Below are 25,334 nucleotides of genomic sequence, written 5' to 3'. Positions count from 1 at the left end.
GCCTTGCGTACAGCAGTCATATGTATCACAAATATAGGGTTTGTATTGCAACGGTAATCAGATAGAACAGCATGGTTTTTCTAAGGTTTAACAGGCAGAAGTGGATTGTATTTCATAATTGTAATCAAACAAAAATGAGGGTTTTGTTATTGCAACGGTAATCAGATAGAACAGCATGGTTTTCTTAATGTTTAGCAGACAGAAGTGGATGGTATTTCATAATTGTAATCAAGCAAAAATGAGGGTTTTGTTATTGCAACGGTAATCAGATAGAACAGCATGGTTTTCTTAATGTTTAGCAGACAGAAGTGGATGGTATTTCATAATTGTAATCAAACAGAAGTGAGGGTTTTGTTATTGCAACGGTAATCAGATAAAACTGCATGGTTTTCTTAATGTTTAACAGACAGAAGTGGATGGTATTTCATATTTTCGATTATGTAGAAATGAAAGGCTTTATTAATATTGATATGATGAAAGTACATCAATTTTCTTAATATTAATAAGACGTAAACGAATGGCGTTTCTTTATATTAGTTTACATATTTTATTCTTAATTTTAATCACATATAATTGGATGTCTTACTTTCTTATATTATTCATTTTCTACCAAAAACGTAGAAGGTTTAATATTCGCATGTTATTCTATTGAAATAATAAATGTAAACAGTCATGGCTATAGTGTAAACTTATCAAAAAGTAAGGTTGAACACTTCTAATTTAAATATTTCATATGAATAATTATATTTTCTTACCGATCCGCGAATAAACTTTACCTAAAAAGGAACACAAAGAGAATATTTGAAATTGAATATTGAAGAACAAAATTCACGTAATATAAAATGTGTGAAAAATACCTGAATGCCAAAACAAGCTCTATAACATTGATCTGTTCTACTGTTACTAACAACAGTATCTTTTTTTCAGTTGTCATTAAAATAATACACATAACTTTAAATTTACGTGATTGTGCTTGCACATGTGATCTTTATTGTTCCGTGGATTTGTGACTTTGTCGTTAGTACAAAGGCTTAGTCTCTTAAAATAAAAATTAATGACACAATGCGATGGGTTTAAACATTTTGTTATAAAAAGTGAACTTAATGTGACTTTCAAGTATTTTTAGAAACTTCAAGAGGGAATAAGTGATAAAACTCAGAACAAATAGCGTACCGTTTATTAAAGATAACGTTTACTGCAGTGCAGTTCTTGATGAGAAGAAGGGCTACAATTAGGCTAAAAGTAACGAACAGCTGTTCTCTCAGTTCGTTTTAAGTTGGCGTCGCATAAACGTTTAAACCAATCTTAAATAAAATACAGTACTAAAATCTCTGATTCACGTCTAAGTTATCTAACCACCTGTCGTTTCCTGTTTCTAACTGATTCATACATCACCATCCGAAGTTATATAATTATGAGAAAGATAATTATGAAATATAGAAAAATCGAATGTAAAGTTCTTTAAAAAACATATGTAATCGTATGGCTCATTATGAAATACTACAGGAACCAAAAGTGCATTTAAACTACATTAATTATATATATAAACTAACACACTATTACTTCTGATAAATATAATAACCAGACATAAAAACTACAATACTTACATGAAAAGAATAACATTATTTATACAAAAGTACGGTTAAATAGTACGACATTTTTAAACGCTTGCAGAGCTTCGCGTATAGTTTTATTCTATTGGTTCACGTGTCCTCAATGTTCAACATATTTAATATATGGCTGTTGAGAAATGAACTCAAATACTGAATAAATAATTTATATTCTTAAAATATCTTTGTTCTATATAATGTTTGTCACGACCCTTGACTGATACAACAGTAATCATTTCTATAAAGTTTATAATTTCTAGGTTAACGTTATCGATAGCTGTAAAATACCTTTTGAGATATAACTTTTTAAGAAAAATTTCTTGATTTTTGTTTTCATCCATAATCCTGACCATAGAATTCCCCTGCCCGCTATTCATATTTCTAAATGTAATCTTAGTGAATATTAACATTTTTTTCACGAAAAGAGTTAAAGAAAAACAGCTCGAGCGCTCTAGTAAAGTGGCAGGTTCTTCACCACGAGTTTTAAGATTATGTAACCACTGTTCTGGCTTACTACATACAGAGTTATAGCCCATTTTCTCTTGCCCACCCATACCTCCTCCCATGGGAGTGGGAATAATTTATAGTGCCGGATATTTGGGCGTAAGAATTTATCTTGGTCCTAATTTGGTAAATTGGAGGAACAAAAAGTAGGTTAAGAGCTTGTCTTGGTTCCCACTAATTAAAACAGGACACCATTATTATGTTTGGGGTTAAAAACTCATATTAGCTTTTATTTGGTAAAGCGGATGAAAAGTTTGGGTAATTATATTTAGGGTTAGATACATGTCAATCTACTAGCCAAAGAACAGGAACAGTTTATCATTGTATTCTCTATTGGCCAATAAGTGTCAAGTAATATATATATATATATATTTGAATTTCTTTATCTCCCTTGAGAAACTTGTTATAACGTGAAAATAGACACATACATTCACATTTTGTTTTCTAGAGCAACGCATACAAATACTTGAAAAACGAATAATGACGTGTATCATTATTAATATATGCCATTAGTGTCTGTGAAATAGCTAGTCACAGACAGAAGATAAACGAAACACAGTGCATGTAATGTGATCCATTTGATACCTGAATAATATATACGTAGCAGTTACTCGCCTCGAGAAAACAATTGTCAGTGATACAGCTGGTGCTTAATGTAGAAGATGTCCGGAAATCATATTAGCAAGATTGTTGACTTTTGTGGAATTCTGTTGTATATAGTGGAAAGTTAAACGTTTTTGGTAACTTAATCTAGCCTACAAAACAATTCTATCGGTATACGTTTCTAGAAGGAAAAGAGTGAAAATTGAGGGTTACAGGAAATAGCTTCAGCAGAGTGAGTATACAAAAACAGAATGTCAGTCCTAAATAATCCGCTGCCTAGTAATTGTAATAAACCTGTCAGGAGGAGCTAAGGGGGGTAGGGTACTTTGCTAGAAAATCTTGCCAATGTTTCGAATAGCAGTCTAACAGCTAGTTAAGTTTCAAATAGCTTTTTATATACTCGTGGATTTTGGCTTAATCATATTAAGGAATGCTAGGTTTTACTATGCAAACATGATTTATTTTACAATTCTTTACGTTCCGAGCATTCCTGTAAATCTCATCTGTAATTCAACATATGGGTAAAATACAGGATAAACTAAGGCTGCTGCTAAATAATAAATAACTAATTAAAATGATGATCATTGTTCTAGTGAAGCGAGATTTTCTGTGATAAATGTGGTGTGTCAGACTGCGCCGAGCGGAAGTATCTTGTATTGTTTAAATATATCATTTAGTCCGACATATGAACAGTAAATTTGACTTGTTTATAAAGGTCCCGTTTACACCAATCTATCTCACCATAAGTATATTTAAAGAGCGAAAAACAACGTGCATTAATAGTTTTTAATGCAGGGATTTTCCCAGCATCTACTTTATAGACCGATGTATACATTCAGGACGGTGTTTTTCAGAATTTTGGAAATTCCTGTCAGATCATTAAATTGCGTTTTGTTCGACTTTTTTCTTTGTAATGCTGACAACACAACAATACCGTATTATTAAGTCTATAGATGAAAACGTGTCCTGTACGATAATAATACAGATAAGAAGTTGGTTCAGACTTTAAGATTCAAAGTGTATAACAGAAAGTGAATATATTGAATTTGGAAACGAAACACTCGTCAAAACTCGATCCTAGCATAAATAACTCCCCGAAAAAACAACAACAACGAAACATATTTATATTGAAATACCGAATTTATCTGTGTAATTATGGAACAATATTGAAACCCGCTAATTGCTGAAAAACATTACAACTCCACGAAAAAACAACAACAACGAAACATGTTTACACTGAAATAGTGAATTTATATGTGGAATTATAGAACAATAATGAAACCCGCTATATGGCGAAGAACATTAAAACTCCACGAAAAAACAACAACAACGAAACATGTTTACATTGAAATAGTGAATTTATATGTGGAATTATAGAACAATAATGAAACTCGCTATCTGGCGAAGAACATTAGATATAGTCTTGTAGAAATTCAGCGAACTACACACACACAGCATAAATACTCTTAAAATTACACAAGATTATGATGGGAAATATACAACGAGATACTCACGAATATTGTGTTCTGACATCTGTAACACTGAAACGAACTATATTTGTGTAAAAGAAAAACATTTTATGTCATGTACGTCAACTGTTTTCACTAGGTACTAATTTCCGATGAGGAAGCTAAAAGGCTTCTCCATTGTGAAAAGAAATGTCTAACCAATACAACAAGCTCTCTCTATATATATAAACTATAGAATCTACATAATTATGAACTGTAGCTTTAAGTATATTTATAGTGAAATACTCCAAGTCCTGAACTCATGTTAAATGTTGACAAATATACATATCACGAAGGCTATACTTAAAACTGCCTTATAGTTATTTGTGTGCCAACGATATTACTCAATAAAATGACATCTAAAATATCAGGTTTGTAAAAATGTTCAGATATTTCTGTTTGTCCTTGTATATTTCGGTCGTCCTCTTTAAATAAAATACATTTATTTAAGTAGAAATTAAATACGTTACTTTTAATCTCATTTCTGGATATACCTGAAATATTGGTTCTGAGTGTTAAAGACAAAAAAAAATTAATTCCTGCTGGCGTTTTCGCGAAATTATATAATAAAACTTGTATACGTCTTAAGGATTACAATGTTAAAATCCGGGATTCGATTCCCCGCGGTGGACAGAGTGCAGATAGCTCATTATATAGCTCTGCGCTAAAACAACAGAAACGTTTATTGCAACGTAATAGCAGTATATGTGAGACTGCGTTTTTCTGAATATGTTTTGTAACTGAATACCGAGAAGAGAGACTTTAAATGAGAACAAAATCAGTGACTATACTCTGGACAGCAAAGGAAAGTAAGAACAAGATATAAGTTATATTCCAGATCAGGGTATGGCAGTAAGTGTAAGAATTGGATCTGATTTTTCTAAATACTTTTCTGGAAAGATCCGGATTTTGCTATCTCTTTTATTCGTATAGCAAAACCACATCGGGCTATCTACTGTGTCCACCGAGGGGAATCGAACCTCTGATTTTAGCTTTGTAAATCCGAAGACTTGCCGCTGTCCCACCGGGTGACTAATGTTTTCTTATTCCTGAAGTAAAACTTTAAATCGCTGTTTAAATGTATGTATAATTAAAGAATAAAGTACTATATATATATATATATATATAGAGAGAGAGAGAGAGAGATTATTTTGCTTATTAGTATATCAGAAGTACAAAAATGCGTAAAATGGTTTAGAAAATATAAATGCATTCACTCATTAAGAGGAAAAAAGATCCGAAGTATTACAATTTTCTTGGATTTTTTAGTTCATTTCGTAATGGCGTAATAATGAATGAAGATTAATAGAAAGTCAAGAAAAGAAACTTAATCGATTGGATTTCTCAAGGCAACAAGCATAAAAACATAAGAATCGATAAAAAAAAATATACAGTAAATAGTTTAACTAGAATGTGATCCATAACTTGGCGTACACCAATATTTACCGTAACTCTTGTTATCCAGCTGCACAGTGTTCTTGTAAACTAATCTTTAGATGTTTGTATTGGACGATCATGCTCAAGGAAAGAGAAATTCTTAAGTTGTTTACTGATTTACTTTTATTACGTTTATTGCATTTGAGAGCCTCTCATTAAACAAAGGCGTAGCAAGTAAAAAAATAACATTTCGTGTGTTATTTACTGAAAAATAAATTAAAATAATTCATTGTTGTTAATATACGTACCATTATTTTAACTTTATACAATTTACGCTTTAGAACCATTCGTTGAAAAAGGACCAAGCAATAAGACAGTTGTAATTGGGGAAACAGTAATTTTCTCCTGCCTTACAAGTGGAGATCCACAACCGAGTGTCTCCTGGCAACGAGATGGAAGAAGCATTCACCATCATGGCCATGCTACCTTTCAGGTCCTCGACAGTGGCGCCCTCATGCTGGAAAATGTAGGAGAAGCGGACGAAGGTGACTATCATTGCATCGCTAGAAATGACAAGGGCGTTCAGTATTCTGAAACCGCTAGGCTGGATGTTGATGGTAAGCTTGTGTTCTGTAACATTTCTTATTAAGCCCTAGTAAGTATGAATGGGACACAGTAGAAGTTGTTGTTTTAAATTATTGGAGCTCATATTCTATTTTGTATTTTATATTTTATAACATTTTCACTGTTTATTAGAATATATATGAAATAACTCAGAAAAATAGTTACCTAAATGAAGAAAAGTGTGTCTTATGGCTTGTGTTCATGGCTAACTGGCTCAATGAATTTCAGAAAACTAATGAGGACTAAAATGTTGTTCATTTAGAAGTGCTAAGATCCCCCAAAACAAACTTTTACTCAAATTCTAAGACCGCAGACATACCGCTGTGCCACTGGAGGGCAGTCTCGAAACACGCAAGCCTAAAATAATATAGACTCTTAGCGAAACAATACGTTTTAATCTCAAAAACTGATGGAAGTTAATGTTTTCAATTTTCATGTTTTCTAGCATTCGAGTGAAACAGTGAAAATACAAAATAAAGTTATAAAAAATTCACTTTTTACAGCTAAATGGTTAATCGCATATTATTTGAATGATTGTTTATTATAATACAATGACATATCGCTGCATATATTTGGTTCACGGCAAATTCCCGACCATTCATTCGACTGTGCAATGCCGTTTTGGAGGGTCTCTTTGGATGGAGTGTTACATAAAAAAAGCCTTTACGAAGAGAAAAATTCACAAAGCAAGGTTGTAAAACAATTCAGAACTCAAGGTCATAACTTTTCGAAAAAGTGAACCTTCAATATTCTCTATGGAAGCAAAAACATTCGTACGTCAGAATTTCTAAGACAGAAATGGACTCCAAAACCATATTCCAAGCCATTCTGCAACAACGCCCTAATCGGAAGACTGAAAGCTGTGGTTTGAAAGAGAAAAAAAAACATTGCAATGAATTTAAGTAAACTAACAAAATGGTAAACAAAGCTTTGAAGTTCACGAAGACTTACAAGCCAAAAGTTCACAAGCTCTTTGTCTTACCTCGAAATCCATGGCGGTTTTCTTGAAAAAGATGGCCAAAGAAACTGGAATCACAGCAACCACATACCTTCCAAGTTCCTTGATGCAGATCCAATGGACCTTTGTGTGTTTTATCTGGTTAAATATGGTCTTGGAAACACAGGGAACGGCTGAAGGAGTGCTTATCAAGATGTGTTGTTTAGAATTGATCTCTCTATCCTCTGTAGAAGCATATTAAAAAGTAAATTGCGGTGATGGGCAGCATTTTAGTTGAATTTAATCGCGAATATAGGCGTAAGTAGCTCCTAAATTTCAGCATTTTTTCTGCTATATAAAAGTCTGTCAAGGAAGGAGTTTCAAGGACCAGATCAGGCATGGCATTATGTGTGTGATACCACATCATTATGACGTCAAACTAGGTAGGATCCGAATAAGAAAGCCGGGAAGATTCCCGTGATCGAAGATACGGAAGTGCCTTCCCACTCTCTCAACGCCTGTGAAAAATAAGTCTGTGCTTGGGAATGATTACGAAAAATTCGTTGTTAAAACAGACTGAAGATACCAATTATCAGTAGGGAAGAGGACGACTTTTCCTCAGAAGAAGAACAGGTGTGTATGCAATCATATGGTCATAATATGTTTTAATCCTTTATCCAAAGGCACCAATATGTAACATGTTTGCTCAGTCATATGTAGTAGATTCAGGATCAATATGTAACATGTTTCTGGGAATGGAAATTTTATATTTCTTTTATATATTGCCAGTTTTATACGGAATAGTTTGGGTTTCCAGTGGTTTCCCGTCATTTTTGACGGGTTTTTACGCTAGTATTTCTTATAAAGTGCAAATAATCTCATTATTTCCATCATACCTTTGATAAAATACACTCATTGAAATGTTCATAGGGGGAAAGTGTATAGAAAACTGTTCAAATAATGAACATTTTATTGAATTATGAAATCATTAAAAAATTCTAATTCTTATACGATTTAATATATGACACTTGAATAACTTTAAACCTTAAATTATACCCTTCAACTCGATCAACATGCTTAGATGTATGTGGTTATTGTTAAGGGGCGCAATTAGATGTTATGACGTAAGGGACCTCACATTTCTAAATATGCTTAGGAGATAGGGATGAGGCTTATGGAAATTCCATTGTGTTACTTAGTAGGCAGTTAAACAAACCTGGATAAACGAGTCGTTATCATAGTTTATATCAATCTTACGAGGGCTTAAACTTAACAAAATTTGTCCCTGTTAACATCACACCAGTCACGACGTTCTACAGGGGATTGTATAGTTATGGAGTTAGAGATAATTCATTAACAATAAAGAAATGAAACCTTTTTGTTGTGCAACTTATATTAAGATGACGACAGAAAACACAATACTCTACTGAGACAGTTTGGTATTCAAAATATAATTGAAATCTTTATTTTAACAATAAAAAAAATGTTTTCTATTCAGGTTTCCAAAAGATAAATAAAAGTGATTGTACAAGTTGTACATTTTCAGTTAAAATATGACATAGCTCAAGAACTGTATGCCGATAAACAAAGTTTCACAAACGTTTAAACATAGCCTAGTCTACTTATGTATGTATCTTTCGCAATAGTATATTCACTATCTAATTTAAATTTAAATCATTCCAAGATGGCACGAGCAGTATAAAAGTTCCATCCACCTTTTTACTGCTACTATTTTATGGATGTTACTTTATTTTTATTTTTCGCGGGATGCTAAGATCCATTATTGGATTAATCCATAGAATCTTATAAAAAGCAATTATCACTTCATTTCTAATCAAAAGTTGAAGTTACATAATATGCACTTCTACTTAGTACCTTACTTAATACAGTGAAGTACACATAATATTAGATCAATAATTCGTTGCTTGTGTTATAACAGTATTAATAAAGGACAATGAATGACATAAATGTAACATTAATAAGATTATTTCAGGTTATAATTATTATATTTGAATGACGTTATCTTTGGTGGCGTCAAATTCGAATCCATCCCTTACTTATAAGGCACACAGGAACCGGTGCTGAACTGGTTCAGTGTCATATTTCGGTGAGTATGAATGATACAGTCTCCCTGTACGATATGTCAGTACATCGCTGGCTAACCTCTAGCTACCAGCTATACAACTGTGTAGACTGAAACAATTGAGGTTGGATGTCTTGCCCAAGACACAAATATCAACCTTCCAAGTACGGGTCCAGTAAGTTTTCTCTCAGATTCTCCCGCGTCTCGTCTGATCCCCGTAGACACCCAATGTCGGGCTTGGTTACTAGTTGGAAGGGTGACCATCTGGGAATACCAGGTGATTATGGTACTATTAGTTGTCCCCCAGTGGCACAGCGGTATGTCTGCGGATTTACAACGCTAGAAACCAGGTTTCGATACCCGTGGTGGGCAGTGCACAGGTAGCCCATTGTATAACTTTATGCTTAACTTCAAACAAACAAATCAAATTCTTAATTCGGGTATAGGAAATATTGATACAGAGGATGCATTACATAAGGTGATTAATAAATTAACTCAGAATTAACAGAAACATATGCAATAAAGTAGAAATTACTTCTGCAGCACCCCGGGGATCAGTTTTGGCTCCATTATTATTATTTTATTTAAATGATTTCTGTGTAATTAAGATCAATGAGGAAATAACTAGCTTTGCAGATGATTCAGCATTAATTGTTAATGAAAATTCTGATAATTTATAAAAAAAATATGGTTTAATAAATACTAAAACAATGAATTAAAATTACGGCCAAAAACACTGTACAGTTAATGTACCCAACCGCTGGATTAATGCATTCTAATCATTGTATTTTGAAAGTTTTTTTTTTTGTTGTTGTTTATACTTTGCATATACTTCTTTATAACGGTTTAATAATTTAGGCTTCTTAATTAGTGGATTAATTATTAGTTCTTATCTATATAAGTAGCTTGATTTGATCACAAGTTAATGATGGGTATCTGTTTATGGGATAATTAATAATACTTACTTCTTCGTAACCCTTCTCTTAGAGAACCCTCCGCGATTCAAATTAGACAGCTCCCAAGTTCGATTTCAGTTTTGTCTTGTTTATGAGAATAATGCCTTGCTTATTACATTAATTTGAATCTTGGTAGCGTATGGTTTTGTGTAACTATTGCTGATCTCCAAAGGCATTTCGGGCTGGGCATGGCTTCTGATTGACAAGCCAGGCTGTGAATCTGAAGGTCCATAGTTCATATCCAATTAGGGATTATGAGCGCATTATAAGAGTAACAGACAAATCCCGCTATTCGATTAGAGTAGCCCAAGAACTGGCAATATGTGCTGTTGACTAGCTGCATTCTCTCTAGTTTATTAGCTCAAAATTAATTATGGCTATAAGTAGATAGACCTTGTGTAGCTTTGCACGAAATACTCATTCTACCAAAGATATTATCCGGACTGAGGAGGATATTACATTTCGTTATAGCCAGGACCTTCCAATAATTGACGTTTTATTTCACCTATACTATTTAAGATACATGTTTTGGATACTGATAGCTTCTTATTGCGCAAAAACTGCCGAAAGTATTTCTTATCATAAAATTTTAGTCTAAAATAGAACGTGTAGAATTCGGTTTATCAGTATAATGTTTCTCTTCAACAAAAACGTCAAACATAATTATTCTAATAGTTTATCACATACCACGTATTTACTTTTTGTCTTTAAATGAAGGCGAGAACGTTACTCTTTCAAATTTACAGCTAAAATTTTTTCTCAAAACAAGATACGTCCGTGTGCACATTTACAAAGTCACCAGTGTGATATTTTTAAAACTACTTTTAGCATAGCAATATACGACTGTTGTAACAACATTATAGGCTGTTGTGACGATCTTATATAGACGTCATAGATTGTTATGACGGCCGTATGTAGACGTCATAGGCTGCTCTGATGACCTTAGTTAGACGTCATAGACTCTTGTGACGACTGTATATAGACGTTATAGGCTGTTGTGACGACTTATATAGGCATCATAGGCTGTTGTGACAACCGTATATAGACATTATGTGCGTGACTTCTCTCTCAGCAACAACAAAACTATTTGATTTGAAATATCTTGAAATGCTCAATATAGTTACATGGGGGTATACTGCGTTCCCGGCTACCAGGTGTCTCTCGTGAATACCAACTGCTCTGTGGGCAGGTGACGACGGGTCAATAAAACCGAACATTGAACAAGAAATACATAGTGTACGTTTCGTGTGAGTCATGTGCTATTTATTCATCAGGCGTTTTTGTTGTTACAAGTTGCATTGTATTACTTATCTTCCAGGACATTACAATGTATATAGTAAGGTGCATATGTTATGTATGGTTTGTTCGGTTCTTTATACTTGACTCCCCTTTCCAAAAGTTGAAACTAAATTGTAAAGCATAAATTATGCATCGTTTGAGCTTCAATAACACGTGTAGAATGGATACGTCATTTAAAACAGTTTAACAATATCTGGCATTATAATGTTTGAGAAGCGATATGTGAATGAAATAAATATCGTATTAAATTTTAAAGGCAAAGATACATGTGTATATGTGAAAATTCCTAGACAACGACATAACAAAATGCCTACTGTGGATGTTGTTTGAGAAAAATAGACTTAGTTACTTATGGAGTGAACTAGAACACTGGAACTTCACCATTCTGTATTTAAGTAACTAAAATATTACTGCCTGTTTTTTTCACATTCTATAATTATATAACTACTTATATATCTTAAGATACGAATATCAGTCTCTCAGAATTGCAATTTTTCTCCATAAAACAAACATAAATAATTCTCGAATAATTGACTGTACGTGAAATATCGAATGAATCAAATTTTTGAATATTTACAAATATATCGAACATATGTTTTATCTGAACCACATGCGTTGCGCCCCCAACCGACAGAATAACTTACTACAGCTAGACACGTGATGAATTTCTTTATCTTATGGGAGTTTATACGTTTAAATATTACATTACTCGAAACAATTAAGCTACGGTGACATGATATGAAGAAGTGTTCCAAACTGTAGCTATAATATAGGGATTCAACTTCGGACTTTAGGGTAGTAAGACCCCAGGCTTACCGCTGAGCCACTGAAAAAGGGTAGGGGAATAAATTTAGATTTTTTTCTTTTACTGAAACCTCTTAGTAATTGCATTTACTTTATTCCACTTATTATTATCACTTTACTACGCGTATATATATATATATAAACATGTTCAGTTTTGACTTATATTCACAGAATTATTTTATTTCAAACGCTTCTTAAACCTTTTTATTCTTGATAAATTGGTTTCACATATTTTTAGTACATCCATACGGAAGTCTTCTCCAACTGTTCTGTTTATTACAAGTATTTGTGTGATGTGCTATCTGAAAGACGATAATAATTATCAGTCGTACCAACCATAAAGCAACGAACAAGCTTTATTAACAGTCATGACAAATAGGAAAGGTTCTCTTTGGGCTTGAGATGGACGATTGTGTTTTGACTGTTGTACATTAAGTCTCCAGGGCGCCTTTTCAAACCAAGCCGACAGTTTAAGTGTAATGATGAACCAGCAGAGTAGCTTAGTACTAGATACTCAGAGTCGTAATCTATAATGATGGGACATTAGTGAATCGGCAAGGAAGTAACGTGTATTAAATAGATGTTGTTAGCAAAATCCTTTCTAGTTTATATCTAGATGCTTCTAATTAGTATGTAGATTGCTTACAGCTTAGCTAACTTGCCTTTCATTTTTTATGTCTTACAATATTCTGAACTAACGAAATTAAAATTTAATTTTATACCACATGAGCTCATTAGCTCAGACATTTAAGATAGAAAACTAAGCTTTGCTTTTCACTTTTCATGTTCATTATATGATTTTACCTTGTCATTGTCTAATTTTTTGTCTTGTGACCACCATAGTAATCAAGTAATGAACAAAAATCGATCTGTTCGTAAAGTATAGCCAGAAATTAGCAATGGCAACTTAACGGTTTTTCATCTTTAAAAGATTAAGAACACTGAACTCCACCAATGTAATTTAAGTTCGTAATTGAAAGACACTTGGATTTGTTAATATGGTTTCTTTCAATATGAATGAACCAAATGGGTATTCTCGTTATTACTTCATGTAGTTTTACAAAATATGTGAAAAAGCGACCGACAATGGAACCTTGTCTAAATATAAATATGTTTATAGCTTAGCTGCAAATATTACAAAGTGCGAGCTACTGCAACAGTCACCTCTCCAGACACCGAAATATATGTATAAGTAGTCCTATAAAACAAAATCCGAGATGCTTATCATTTACAAAGAAAGCAAAATTCTACTTTAGTTTATATGATGAGAATGATGAACATAACAACTGATTCATCAGATGGAAAACAAAGTTTTATAATAAATATTAAAAACACGGTAATGTCAAAAACTTCTTTAACACGGACGTTTCGGAATTTCCTTAAATTCCATCAACAGCGTCAATATCTCAAAAAAAAAATTAGTTCATAATATTCGAACTACAGAAAACAACATTAGCATTGAGCGGGTATTCGTATTCAATCGGAAGTTTAGAAAGAACAGATTTAAACGGTAACAATACAATGGAATTTACTATAAAACTTGCGTCAGACACGTTTAATAAATAACATTGTTAAGAGAACTATTATAGAGAAAGTCTTAGAATATAAGTATAAACACTGTATCTTTACAATAATAATAAATATCAAATAAAAACAATGAGAATCTGGAATTGATTACATTAATAACAACAGGGAGGAGTTGATGTTATTATTTAGTGAAAATGGAGAGGCTTTCGTTAATAAAGAGTTCGTAATCTATGGTTCCGGGATCTAGAATTTTATACAGTGTTAGGAATAGTAGACTAGTTTTTGCTACTAATCTTTCAAAATAGGAGAAAAATGAAAGAAAGATTTCGAAATGTATTCTGAATTGTGAGGAGTATTTGGATCATTGCATACTATCTTTTATCAGGACCGACAAATTCAGACTTTCATGCAAGTCCACACTATTTGGATCAATTTATGTCGTCAACTTTAATAAAAATTGTAAAATTGTAAACAAATTTAAATGAACAATAGTTTGCAGAAATAGTCAATGTGTGTGTGTATGTTTCCTATTATTTTCTGAAGTAAAATATAACACACACCGCAACTAAGTAACAGGATGAAGTAATAGTTACTGATAATGATACTGCTAATTTTTACTCCAAACTGTTAAACAGTACGAGTGAAAAATTACAAGATGTTCCAGAAATAGATTTAATCAGTTATGTATACCTACCTACATTCAATGATCATGTTCTTAAGTTTTAAATCTCTATATATGGCGACGTTAAATACCAGGCGGTCGAGCCATGAAGTTAAAACTTTAGAAATTGTTTGATATATATATAGCTATCGAATTTTGAATCGTGGAAACTGCTGAAAAATTGAAGTATTTTCATTATTTTAAACTTTAACGGTTTAATATGAATGCAACAAAAACGTAGATATGGGATTATCCAGTGCGAGAAAGAGTGCCCTACAATAGGCTGATCTTAATGCTACAAAAAACAAAACGAAATTAAGTTCAAGTTCCTCTTGGTTGCAATATCTTTGAAATACTTTCTTCATACATTTCTATATTTGAATTACTGCAAAACCCGAGTAAGTTTAGTCGCTGTTTTTCTTTTTACCTTTCTATATTAAATCTGTATTCGTGAAAGTCGACGACTAACTTTAGCTGGTTTTAATAACTAAACCTTTTGAATTAGACTTCTGGTCTTATATAGGTTGCGGGGAACATGCTAATTTTGGTCCAAGTAAACCACTGGTTTCTGAACGGACAGCACGTCGTATTTAGTATACCACCGGTTTCATATTTACAGAAATCCGTTTCCTGGTAATCTATAAAATGCAATGGATTTAGTCAGTGAAGGATTTCAGTACTTCTAGATTATAAAACACCCTTAGGGCTTCACTTCCTCTGAGTGAAAAATTGTCATTTCAGTACAGATCTTTACAATTGGCCATTACCTATATTAATATGCTTAATGCTTTCATTAAAGAGGCAAAGGGAAAACCTTAACGTAAAAAATATAGATACATTTCTATACAAACAAGGCACTTATTCAATTTACATTTTTTATGCATATTGTTTTCTTCCAAATGTTCGTGAACTAAAATGTTAAGGAAAATTTTTGAATGTTAAATTTCCGCGAATGAGCTGATTACTAAAGAACATCTATTGTTCTGTTATTAGATGTTTATAGAAAGCATTATTTTTATCATAATATTACGTTAGTTACGATTTTAAAAAGCAAACAAACTATTATTTGCATTGTTTTCTTTGCAATTGTCTTTCATTGAAATAACGTTTAAGGTCGCATTCAGAAGTGTAACATAGGATTTAGTATTCTAAATTTATCTAACACGATTTTGAATATACTAATTAACAAGTCACTTGACAACCACAGTCGATATAAAGTAGCGGTCGAACGGTTTGTATCATAACTACATTTTGACGTTATTTTAAGTTGTGTAAGTTGTATAATGTCACCGAAAATTTATCATAGTTCTTTTTGACGTAAAATATTCATACATTCAGATAATAAATAATAGATTCAGATCAGGCATTTAGAATTTTCAAGTCAGGAATTTCCCTTGTAGTTAATGGCATTAAAAGAACAAAAAATATGGATCAACTTTGGAACACAGGAACATTCAGAAAGAGACCTACAATAAGTCGTACCTCAGCCGTGGTAAGCAGAGTGGAACGTCTTGTAACAGATAAGAATCCTCAATCAAAGTTCAATAAGTAGCAAGAGCGGTTCACGTGTCCCAGGCAACAGCATTCAACATATTCAAGAAGTATCTCTACATGGAAACGAGACCAACATAGTATGGGCTCACTAAAATATTGCTTCCAGTCATATTTTTCGTTCAACCCTTGCATACCTCAAGCACCTTGGGGAATGAAACGGGTATTCACGATATTTCATACGAAGACATACCAGTCAAGTCGCCGAATGCAACGCCTGTGAATTTCTGTGCGATTAGAATGTTGAAACGGGCGCTAGGAAACCGTCGTCCTCGCACACTAGCTGGATTAAATAAAACCATCAGGGGTGAATGGTATTATTTTGATGTGACAACTTTACGACGGAACCTTTGGCAATAAAAGCTATGCCTTAGGGCTATTGAGAAGAACCGTGGTTGTCAGCTAGATCTTGATCAGACGTGGTGACTTGGACTATAGCGACGTGGTGAATTTAAAAAATCGTTTTAATATATCTTACTCATCCGTCTTTATATGCCTACTATATTTGCTGTATACTCTTCTAAAGCTGAAATAACCAGATTGTTTCTTTGTTTAATTTCGTTATAATTCAGTAAAACTTCCTGGTGGAAAAAGGCGTATATCAGTTCTCTGTGATCCTAATGTTATCAAAATCTTCAATAGTGTTACGTAATCAGTTGCTTTCACGTCTCCCTGTGGGGTATATACAAGACTGTTTAGTGTAGGGATTATTATTTAATTTATTTCGTGAGTTAATATTTAAAGATTGTTTAATTTTCATAACAAGTGAGTTAATCATCTGTATGTTCACTTTTGTTCCACCCAGTAGATTGGTTAAGTAAAATCTGTATCAACATTGTGTATTTTACAGTAAACAACCTGAAACATTATTCTTAGAACACGAACAGACATACTCTCTTATGGTACCCACAGGTGCTATGGTCTGCCATCTTTGAACATCAAAGAGAACAGCCTGGGTGTAAAGAAGCTGTACATAATTAACCCAGGATGGCACCCTTTCTTCACCAATAACACAATGAAACTCATCTTGCACTCGTTTCTGAACATCCTGCTAGGCGGCCATTTTTAGGAGACACCAGTCTATTGATGTCCGCACGGTGCTGTTTCTACCAATAAAAAAAGCCTGGACATTTTCGCTCAGCATATTGTCTGTAAAATATTGGTAAATATTAAGTGTAGGTATGGTGGAAAATATCAGCTTTAAATTAGTTTTGTAAATTATAAGTTGTAATCAGTCGTTTTCACGTCTCCCTGGATAACACTATTCGTTGGTAAAAGAATAGCCCAAGAGTTGGCGGTGGGTGGTGATGACTAGCTGCCTTCCCTCTAGTCTTACGCTGCTAAATTAGGGACGGCTAGCGCAGATAGCCCTCGTGTAGCTTTGCGCGAAATTCAAAAAACAAACAAAAACAATCCCTGGATAATCCAAAATATGCGTACAGGCACGTTAACAGCCATTAAACTGATATTTTCACTTCTATCTCCTCATTGCCGCGGTGCCTCTTGGGTATCATTTGACTTCCGAAAAGGTAAACACAACCTCTGTAAAGTTGCAGTTTTTACAAATTATGCAGTAATGAATAAAAAACACAATAAAACTTCTTGTCGTGTATGTTCATATGCAGGAAACTTTCAGAGAATGTTACTTTATCTTAACATTCTCAAAACTTCTAAAAGCACGAAGAAAACTTAAAGTTCAGGAGTACGAAAATTTTAAAAACGTGTATGACAACATTGTTAGTTAGTAATATATTTACATGAATCATAAAAAATCTTCAGTAGTAAATTATGGCTAGAATTAGTTAAACCATTGTCTCACCTTTGCAAGGAGCATAGGATCAGTGCTTTCGAACTCCTGTTTTAAGTTTCACCTTTGCAAGGAGCATAGGATCAGTGCTTTCGAACTCCTGTTTTAAGTTGCACAAGCCGATGAGAATGGCGACCCATTCCCCCTGGACGGGTGCCATTTTTCATCGTAGGTTAACCCCCAGCGAACAGCTGGTACTCATAATACAACTGACGCGGGCCAACCTGTCAAAAAATGTCTTCAATATTTTATTTTAAAGAGTATATTAAGGCTATACAGATAATTTTAGATTTATAATATTACACTGGCTTTTTAATTACTTCAGTACAAAGGTAATATCAGAAAAAAACAACCTTCATTGGACATGAAAACTTACTAAACGGTCGCGTTTGCTTTATCGTTCATGAATGCAGCAGTCTAATTTATTTAATCGTATTTCCTTCACTCTAAAATGTTAATTTTATTTCACGCGTATAAAAAAAGGACTGCGACATCACTGGCTTAAGAATTGTTCAAATTTGCTGTAACTTGAGCTGAAATGGCACTTCTAGTAGCTGATCGTTATAAGCCAATAACTGGGTACATTTCAGAATACTAGTAGCTGATCGTTATAAGCCAATAACTGGGTACATTTCAGATTATTAGTAGCTGATCGTTATAAGCCAATAACCGGGTACATTTCAGATTATTAGTAGCTGATCGTTATAAGCCAATAACCGGGTACATTTCATATCACAACTACTTTAAACATTATTTCAGTCGGTGTTCATAAAGAAGTGGGCAATGAATTATGTAATCGCCGCCTAAATTATCTTTTAGGGTCAGGTGTGACTTAATGGTAAGTGTACTCCAATTGTTTTTCTGAGGGCTCAGATCCACATCTCGTTACCCAAAGAATCACACTCCGCACCTTGAGGTCGTGGGGGGCACTGTAACAGTAATGGTCAAATCTCATTACCCTATCAGACAAGAATAGTCCCAGAGCTAAGGTGGTGCTGTTTTCTAGCTTCCTTCTAGTTTATCAGTTAAATTTATCAGTTTAATCAGTTCAAAATTCTTCAGAAACAAACGAACAAACATACCTTATCCAAAATGTGCGAAACCTGGTTTCAAAATTACAACGCGGAAGAGCTACAATTGAAAACATATTATCTTTTTAGGTTATCTTAGATTCAGTAAACAACGCGTCACGTGTATTGAGTGAACAAATTCTATATGCATTCAGATAGAGAATTATCAGAATTTTGAGTTTAAACTTTCCTACGTGTTAGTTTTACAAATCTTTAGTTCTTCTAGTTTAAACCTTTACGTGTTTTCATTTGGTAAATCGCGTTTATGACTCAAAATTTTAAGTTTCTAGCTTTAACTTTGTTAAGTTTTAAGTAAAAAAGTATGTAAAATATTTTCAGTTTAAACATATGCACTCATTAATTTAATCATAGGTAATTTTAGTTTAAACTTCCAGATAGATATAAATATTTCTCACGCTAACTTTGCTATATATTTGTTATTATATATTTCCTGTTGAAACTTATGTGTAGTTTTAGGTTAATAAATAATACGCCTTATCTGTTTATATCTTCATACATTTTAAGGTAACCCCTTACAATTTCATATGCTTTGGGTTAACACATTCGTTTTTACTTTCATTATTTAATTAATAAATCACAAACATAAGGTAACGCATTATGCTTCTGTTTCACAGTTTCATGTGCCTTAGGTTAACACATTCGTTTTTACTTTCATTATTTAATTAATAAATCACAAACATAAGGTGACGCATTATGCTTCTGTTTCACAGTTTCACGTGCCTTAGGTTAACACATTCGTTTTTACTTTCACTATTTAATTAATAAATCACAAAACATAAGGTGACGCATTATGCTTCTGTTTCACAGTTTCATGTGCTCTAGGTTAACACATTCGTTTTTGCTTTCACTATTAATTGATAAATCACAAGTTTTTTCTCATTTAAAATATTCATAAGCTTTCAGTCTAACCACATGTGTATTCAGATGTTAAATCATAAATGTTTCTTGTCACAAGTTTCTCTTTTATTTAGTTAAAGTTAAAAATTATGAAAATGTTTCTTTTATAAAATTTCGTCTATATTCATTTACCTATTGAAGCGTGAAGTTTCTAGTTTCAGCCTTGAATGCGTCAAGACAGTATAAATGTTTTCAGGTTGAAAGTTTATATATATCTTTAGGTATCAACATGTAAATGTTTTTAATACACTTTCACTATCTAATTAATAAATCACACAAAATAAGGTGATGCATTATTTTTCGTGTATTCAATAAAATATATAGTAAAAAGCTTCAGAAACAACCCGCTTTCTACAAGTATTTGTATTTTGAGTTAAAAATTCATTAATCTTTCAAGTTAGCAACGCTTTTAATATACCTCTAGTTTCGCTTGTATTTAGAATAAAAATTCTTATTCAATTAAAGCAGTTTTCAATATTCATACAACAAAAATAAACAAGGTAAACTTTTATGCCTGTCACATATAGCTTCCTCCAAGGTGGTTTCCATACGTGTAGGGATCCTTTGGATTAAAATTGGAATTTTATCTGCATTGTAAAGCAAAATAACCATGCACGCATATAGTATATTACTATGTGTTCTTAGCTATTGATTAACGATTTACTGGCAGAAAATCAGTATTTTTACGCTATAAAATTGCATTATGTTTAAATGAATGTTTTAGTTTCAAGAGAAATTTAGAGCATCAAAAGTAAGGAAGATTACATAATTACATTCTCAAACGGTAAAAAAAAAATATTTTTAAACAATTTTAGTTGTTTAAGAATGCTCGTTCTTTTTAATCTTGTTTAAAATAATTACCGGTAACTTTTTAAAACTATTTCTTAGTTAAACTTCAATAAAATAATGATTTTTGAGTATATAATTAACAAAGACGTCGAAACTTGATACTGAGGAGACAGATAATTTAATTATATCTTCTTGCTGATACACAGCTATGAAAAACATGTAATGTATTTCATTGTGTAGGGTAGTTTGTAATCAACTAGCCTGAATAAACATGTCTGATGTATTAATTCACGCATGACCAGTAACGAACTTAATTCACAATTGAGTTTAGGTACTGTGAAATTGGTAGGTTTTCTGTCTCGAGGGGGATTTTGTTCATAACCGCTGCAATACTGCACAATTAGTTACTTGTATAACACACATATTCAGAGATTTTGTTTTACTAGAGAACACACGTTAATATTTTTCTGTAAATACGAAGAAAAACTTATGCTATTAAAACATCGATTGATACAGTGATTCTCGCTCATAATTTGAAACTCCACGTTGTAAACACGATGTTTAAAAACAAGTTACTTAATAATATGAAATTATAATGTATGATCGTGAGCTGATAGGCGGGGATAAGAAAAGGGGGAGATTGGAACAAACTAACGTTGTTATTTTTAACTTGATTTTAATTGCTTTACCAAATATTCTGTATACTTTGAAGAACGCGGCCTACTACTTGAAAAAATAACTTGAATTATCTTTAAAGATAAAATAAATATAAATCATGCAATCATGTTAACATACGGCTACTATCGTAAATATTTATCAACCTGAAATTGTACTGTGGGGTGTGTCATAATTAAATATCCCATCAACTCCCTAAATAACTTAGGTAATCACCAGAAATAACTGATACCGTTAAGTCTCTGAACATCCTTGCGTAACGTACCTGTTTAACAACTGCGTGAAAACATTAAAGCGGTTGCAAACATATTGAACTTTCAGTATATATAAGTAGAGAAACGGCGAGGTATATTATATATCCTGCACAATTTTCAAGGACAAAATAGACTACAATGGTCCTTCTGAGATGACATTTTCACCGCATTGCTCTGGTCAATACAGAAAGTCCGGGTTATGACTGCAGACTGATTCTTTAAAACTGTTTTTTTTTAATTTATTAGAACAGGTTTTTAGTTGTTATTGGTCTGTAACATTTATAATTGTGTTAACTAATAAGTGCCACAATTTTATCGTCAAAAGGGTAGTGTAGAATTTTTATGAGTTAGTTCATATAAGAAATTTTTATGAGAAAAAACCTATTGAAAATATTGAGCTAGTTTCTAATATCGATTCTTATTTTGTGTAATGTTGACATATATTCACTACTTATTCAAGTAGAGTAAGCATAATTCCATTTAATGCGTTTCGTGTTATTCTTTGGTTTTGTGGATATGCAGAATTGTTTCTTTGACGCTGTCGCTATAAGAACGTCGATCTAAATCTTGAGAACAAACTGTTTTTACAGAATAAATAACCCGATTCACAGTTCTGTTACGCATACATAAATCCTTTCGTTTTGATTTCTAAAATATTTATTGACAATCAGTGTTATTGAATAGTAGTAGAAAGATTTAACAATTACCCGTATTTTCACTGCATTGCCATAAAATATTGCAGCTGAGACATTATTCTGATTCTGTAGATTTTAAGTGTTTCATTAAATAAGTCTTAAAAGATTATTTTGACAAAACAAATGTATTACTTATTAATGAAAATATTATCATACATGGACTGTGAGCTTTATAATAATACTTGTTTAGCTGCACAGGTCGGATCTTACAGGTTGTACGTACCTAAATATTTTCATTATTTCCAGTTCCACCGTACATCAAGGGTGGAAGAACCATCTACAATGTTACATGGGGTTCTTTAGTGGAGTTAGTGTGCTCAACGCAGGGGGCGCCACCGCCGAGAATTATCTGGTTCCGAAATGGTAAAAAGGTAAGTATTTTTTTATGTATTCCAATGAAATCTCTTCAATGAGTGGAAAATGTGCAAAATAAATTGTTATTGTTCAAAAAGTATTCTTAGTGTAAAATTTGGCTTCAGAAAACTAAGAAAAGTGTTGTCGGTATTAAGTATGCAAGAAACTACTAATCGATAAGAAAATCAATAGATCGTCAAAAGTGGACTACATTATGTTTTTGCTAAGGTTTATCATAGGGAAGAGAAGCCTTTAGAAACGAGATCTCCAACTTTATCTCGCCAAGTTTTTCAGGTGCATCTTACGTAATGTTTTTTTGGAAAGATAACATTCTCTTATATTATGTACACGTTATTTACATATTATTTCTGTCTTCCCGGCAGATACTCATTTTTATGATAATCAAGTAGTGAGAAAGATCACATATTAACAGCAGTTATTATGTTAACGTTTTAACGTGATTGTTCGAGAGCTCACATCATTGGACTCGGGCTCAAATCCCAGAAGGTGCAAATATTAACTTACCACATATTTACACGTGATTTTGGGAGGGACGATTTTAACATGTGCTTGATGTTTATTCCTCAAATATGCTTTTATCGATCTCAATTCCTTTAACAATTAATTTTGTAATAACATTTTTGCAATGTATCGAGTAACGCAGCATCGACTGTGTTCCGTGGAAAATGTAGAATCAACAAAACTACACCTCCAGCAGGTAAACATGAGTCTAACATCGGTTCACGTGTCTGGAGCTAGTTTCATGATGGTTCTAACTCATGTAAGTTCAGCCCTAAGACGCCTATCTGTAGTTAATACATACCATAAAAAGGGTAACATTCTGACGTAGCATCGAATCAATCGATAATGAAAACTAATTTTTTCACATGATTCACTCCCCCCTCCCTTTAGTGGCACAGCGGTATGTCTGCGGACTTACAACGCTAGAAACCGGGTTTCGATACCCGTGCTGGGCAGCGCACAGTTTGTTTGCTTGGAGTTTAACACAAAGCTACACAATGGGCTATCTATGCTCTGCCCACCACGGGTATCGAAACACGGTTTAAAGCGTTGTAAGTCCGCAGACATACCGCTGTGCCACTGGGGAGCGGCAGTACACAGATAACCCATTGTGTGGCTTTGTGCTTAACTAGAAGCAAACAGAATTCACATGATTTTTTATTATGTGCAAAAAAAAAGAATGTTTCTAATTGAAATTTAAACAAAAAAAAACGTTGACTTTTAAATTTTGGTTGGAATATTTAGTATATTAGAGTTAAGGATTACCAAATTAATGTTGTTAATGGTCGAAATAAACACAGATGATATGGTCAATTCATAAAAAGAGGATATTAGTAAAGATATATCTGCAATTAAATGATTAACTAAATAATAAACCGAAACTCCAGTTACACAATTTTTTTTTTTTACATCGTGGCAAGTATGAATGATTATATCAATGTTTTATTAGTAAAATAAGACGTGTGACGTCGTAGATATGGAACATTTGAATACTAGAATGAGTGGCGCCAAGTAACTAAATACCACGAAATGAGTTTTGAGTTTTCAAAACGCTAAGATGATTTCATGTTACCCCACTCCCCAACCGAAAAGATTTGGGGAATATAGTGATGACGTTGTCCGCCCATCTAGCAGTTTGTAGACGTCTACTTTCCCCAAGATAACTTGAGTTCTAAACTTCACATTTTAATTAACTTTCACAGGTCACTTCCCCTTGAGGAAAGGCAAGAACACTATTGATCCTAGGGTTAAAAATACAAAGATTAAGATTACCATTTTAAAAAAATAGAAATAATTTTACAGCAAGTATTTATTCATTATTTATCAATTATTTTACCCACCATCATGCCCAAAGTTGAACAAAAAAAACACGGCCTAGCTGACTAATGAATGAATATATTAGTTGTAAAATTATTATCAATACTATAAGTGTTGCTAACAGTTTGGCCGCTAATTTTGATTTCATTCCTTTAAGTCACACGCTGAATCCATTTTTTTTGGCCGAATCTTTTTTCACCCCTAAGGTGTTTTTGATTATATATATATATATATATATAGAAAACCAAGCGGTTTGCTCCTCTGTTCTGTATTATGCGTGAAAGTATTTAATATGGGGTTTCTACGCTATTTATAATAAAAAGCTGTTATGCTCCTCTGTTCTTGGATTATGCATGAAAGTGTTTAACATGGGGTTTCTAAAATATATAGAACATCAAACGATTTGTTCCTCTGTTATCGGATTATGCATGAAAGTATTTAATATGGGGTTTCTAAAATATATAGAACATCAAGCGGTTTGTTCCTCTGTTATCGGATTATGCATGAAAGTATTTAATATGGGGTTTCTAAAATATGTAGAACATCAAGCGGTTTGTTCCTCTGTTCTTGGATTATGTAGGAAAGTAGTTAATATGGGGTTTCTAATATATATAGAACATCAAGTTGTTATTCCCCTCTGTTGCTGGGTTACATATGAAAATACTGAAGATGAGATTTTTAATGTAGATAGTATATCAATTTGTCAAGTTTATTTTTTATTGGACTGCTAGTGAAAGTACTTAAAATAGGGCTCTAAAATGGGTCGCATCTAGTGTTTATTTAACATCGGGGTTATAATATAAATACCACTTCTGTTATATTCAGCTGTTACTTGGTTACAAAAGAAAAAATAGCCTAAAAATGACAGTCCTAATGTAGACAGTACACC

The 25,334-nt window shown here is 32.9% G+C and overlaps 1 protein-coding gene across 1 annotated transcript in view; it reads left to right on the top strand.

Moving 5' to 3' along the window:
* Positions 1–25,334, top strand: part of LOC106474323 (tyrosine-protein kinase transmembrane receptor Ror2-like) — a 70,288-nt gene that overhangs the window by 25,976 nt on the left and 18,978 nt on the right. Inside the window, exons 2-3 of the mRNA XM_022379695.1 lie at positions 5,944–6,219; positions 22,499–22,623. Of these exons, the coding sequence (XP_022235403.1) occupies positions 5,944–6,219; positions 22,499–22,623 (401 nt within the window). The remainder of the gene's footprint in view (positions 1–5,943; positions 6,220–22,498; positions 22,624–25,334) is intronic.

The sequence above is a fragment of the Limulus polyphemus genome, unplaced genomic scaffold (assembly GCF_000517525.1).
Source record: "Limulus polyphemus unplaced genomic scaffold, Limulus_polyphemus-2.1.2 Scaffold138, whole genome shotgun sequence".
In the NCBI taxonomy this organism is placed as follows: domain Eukaryota; kingdom Metazoa; phylum Arthropoda; class Merostomata; order Xiphosura; family Limulidae; genus Limulus; species Limulus polyphemus.
Note: the sequence above shows the minus strand (reverse complement) of the source record. Positions and strands in the feature narration are given on the sequence as shown.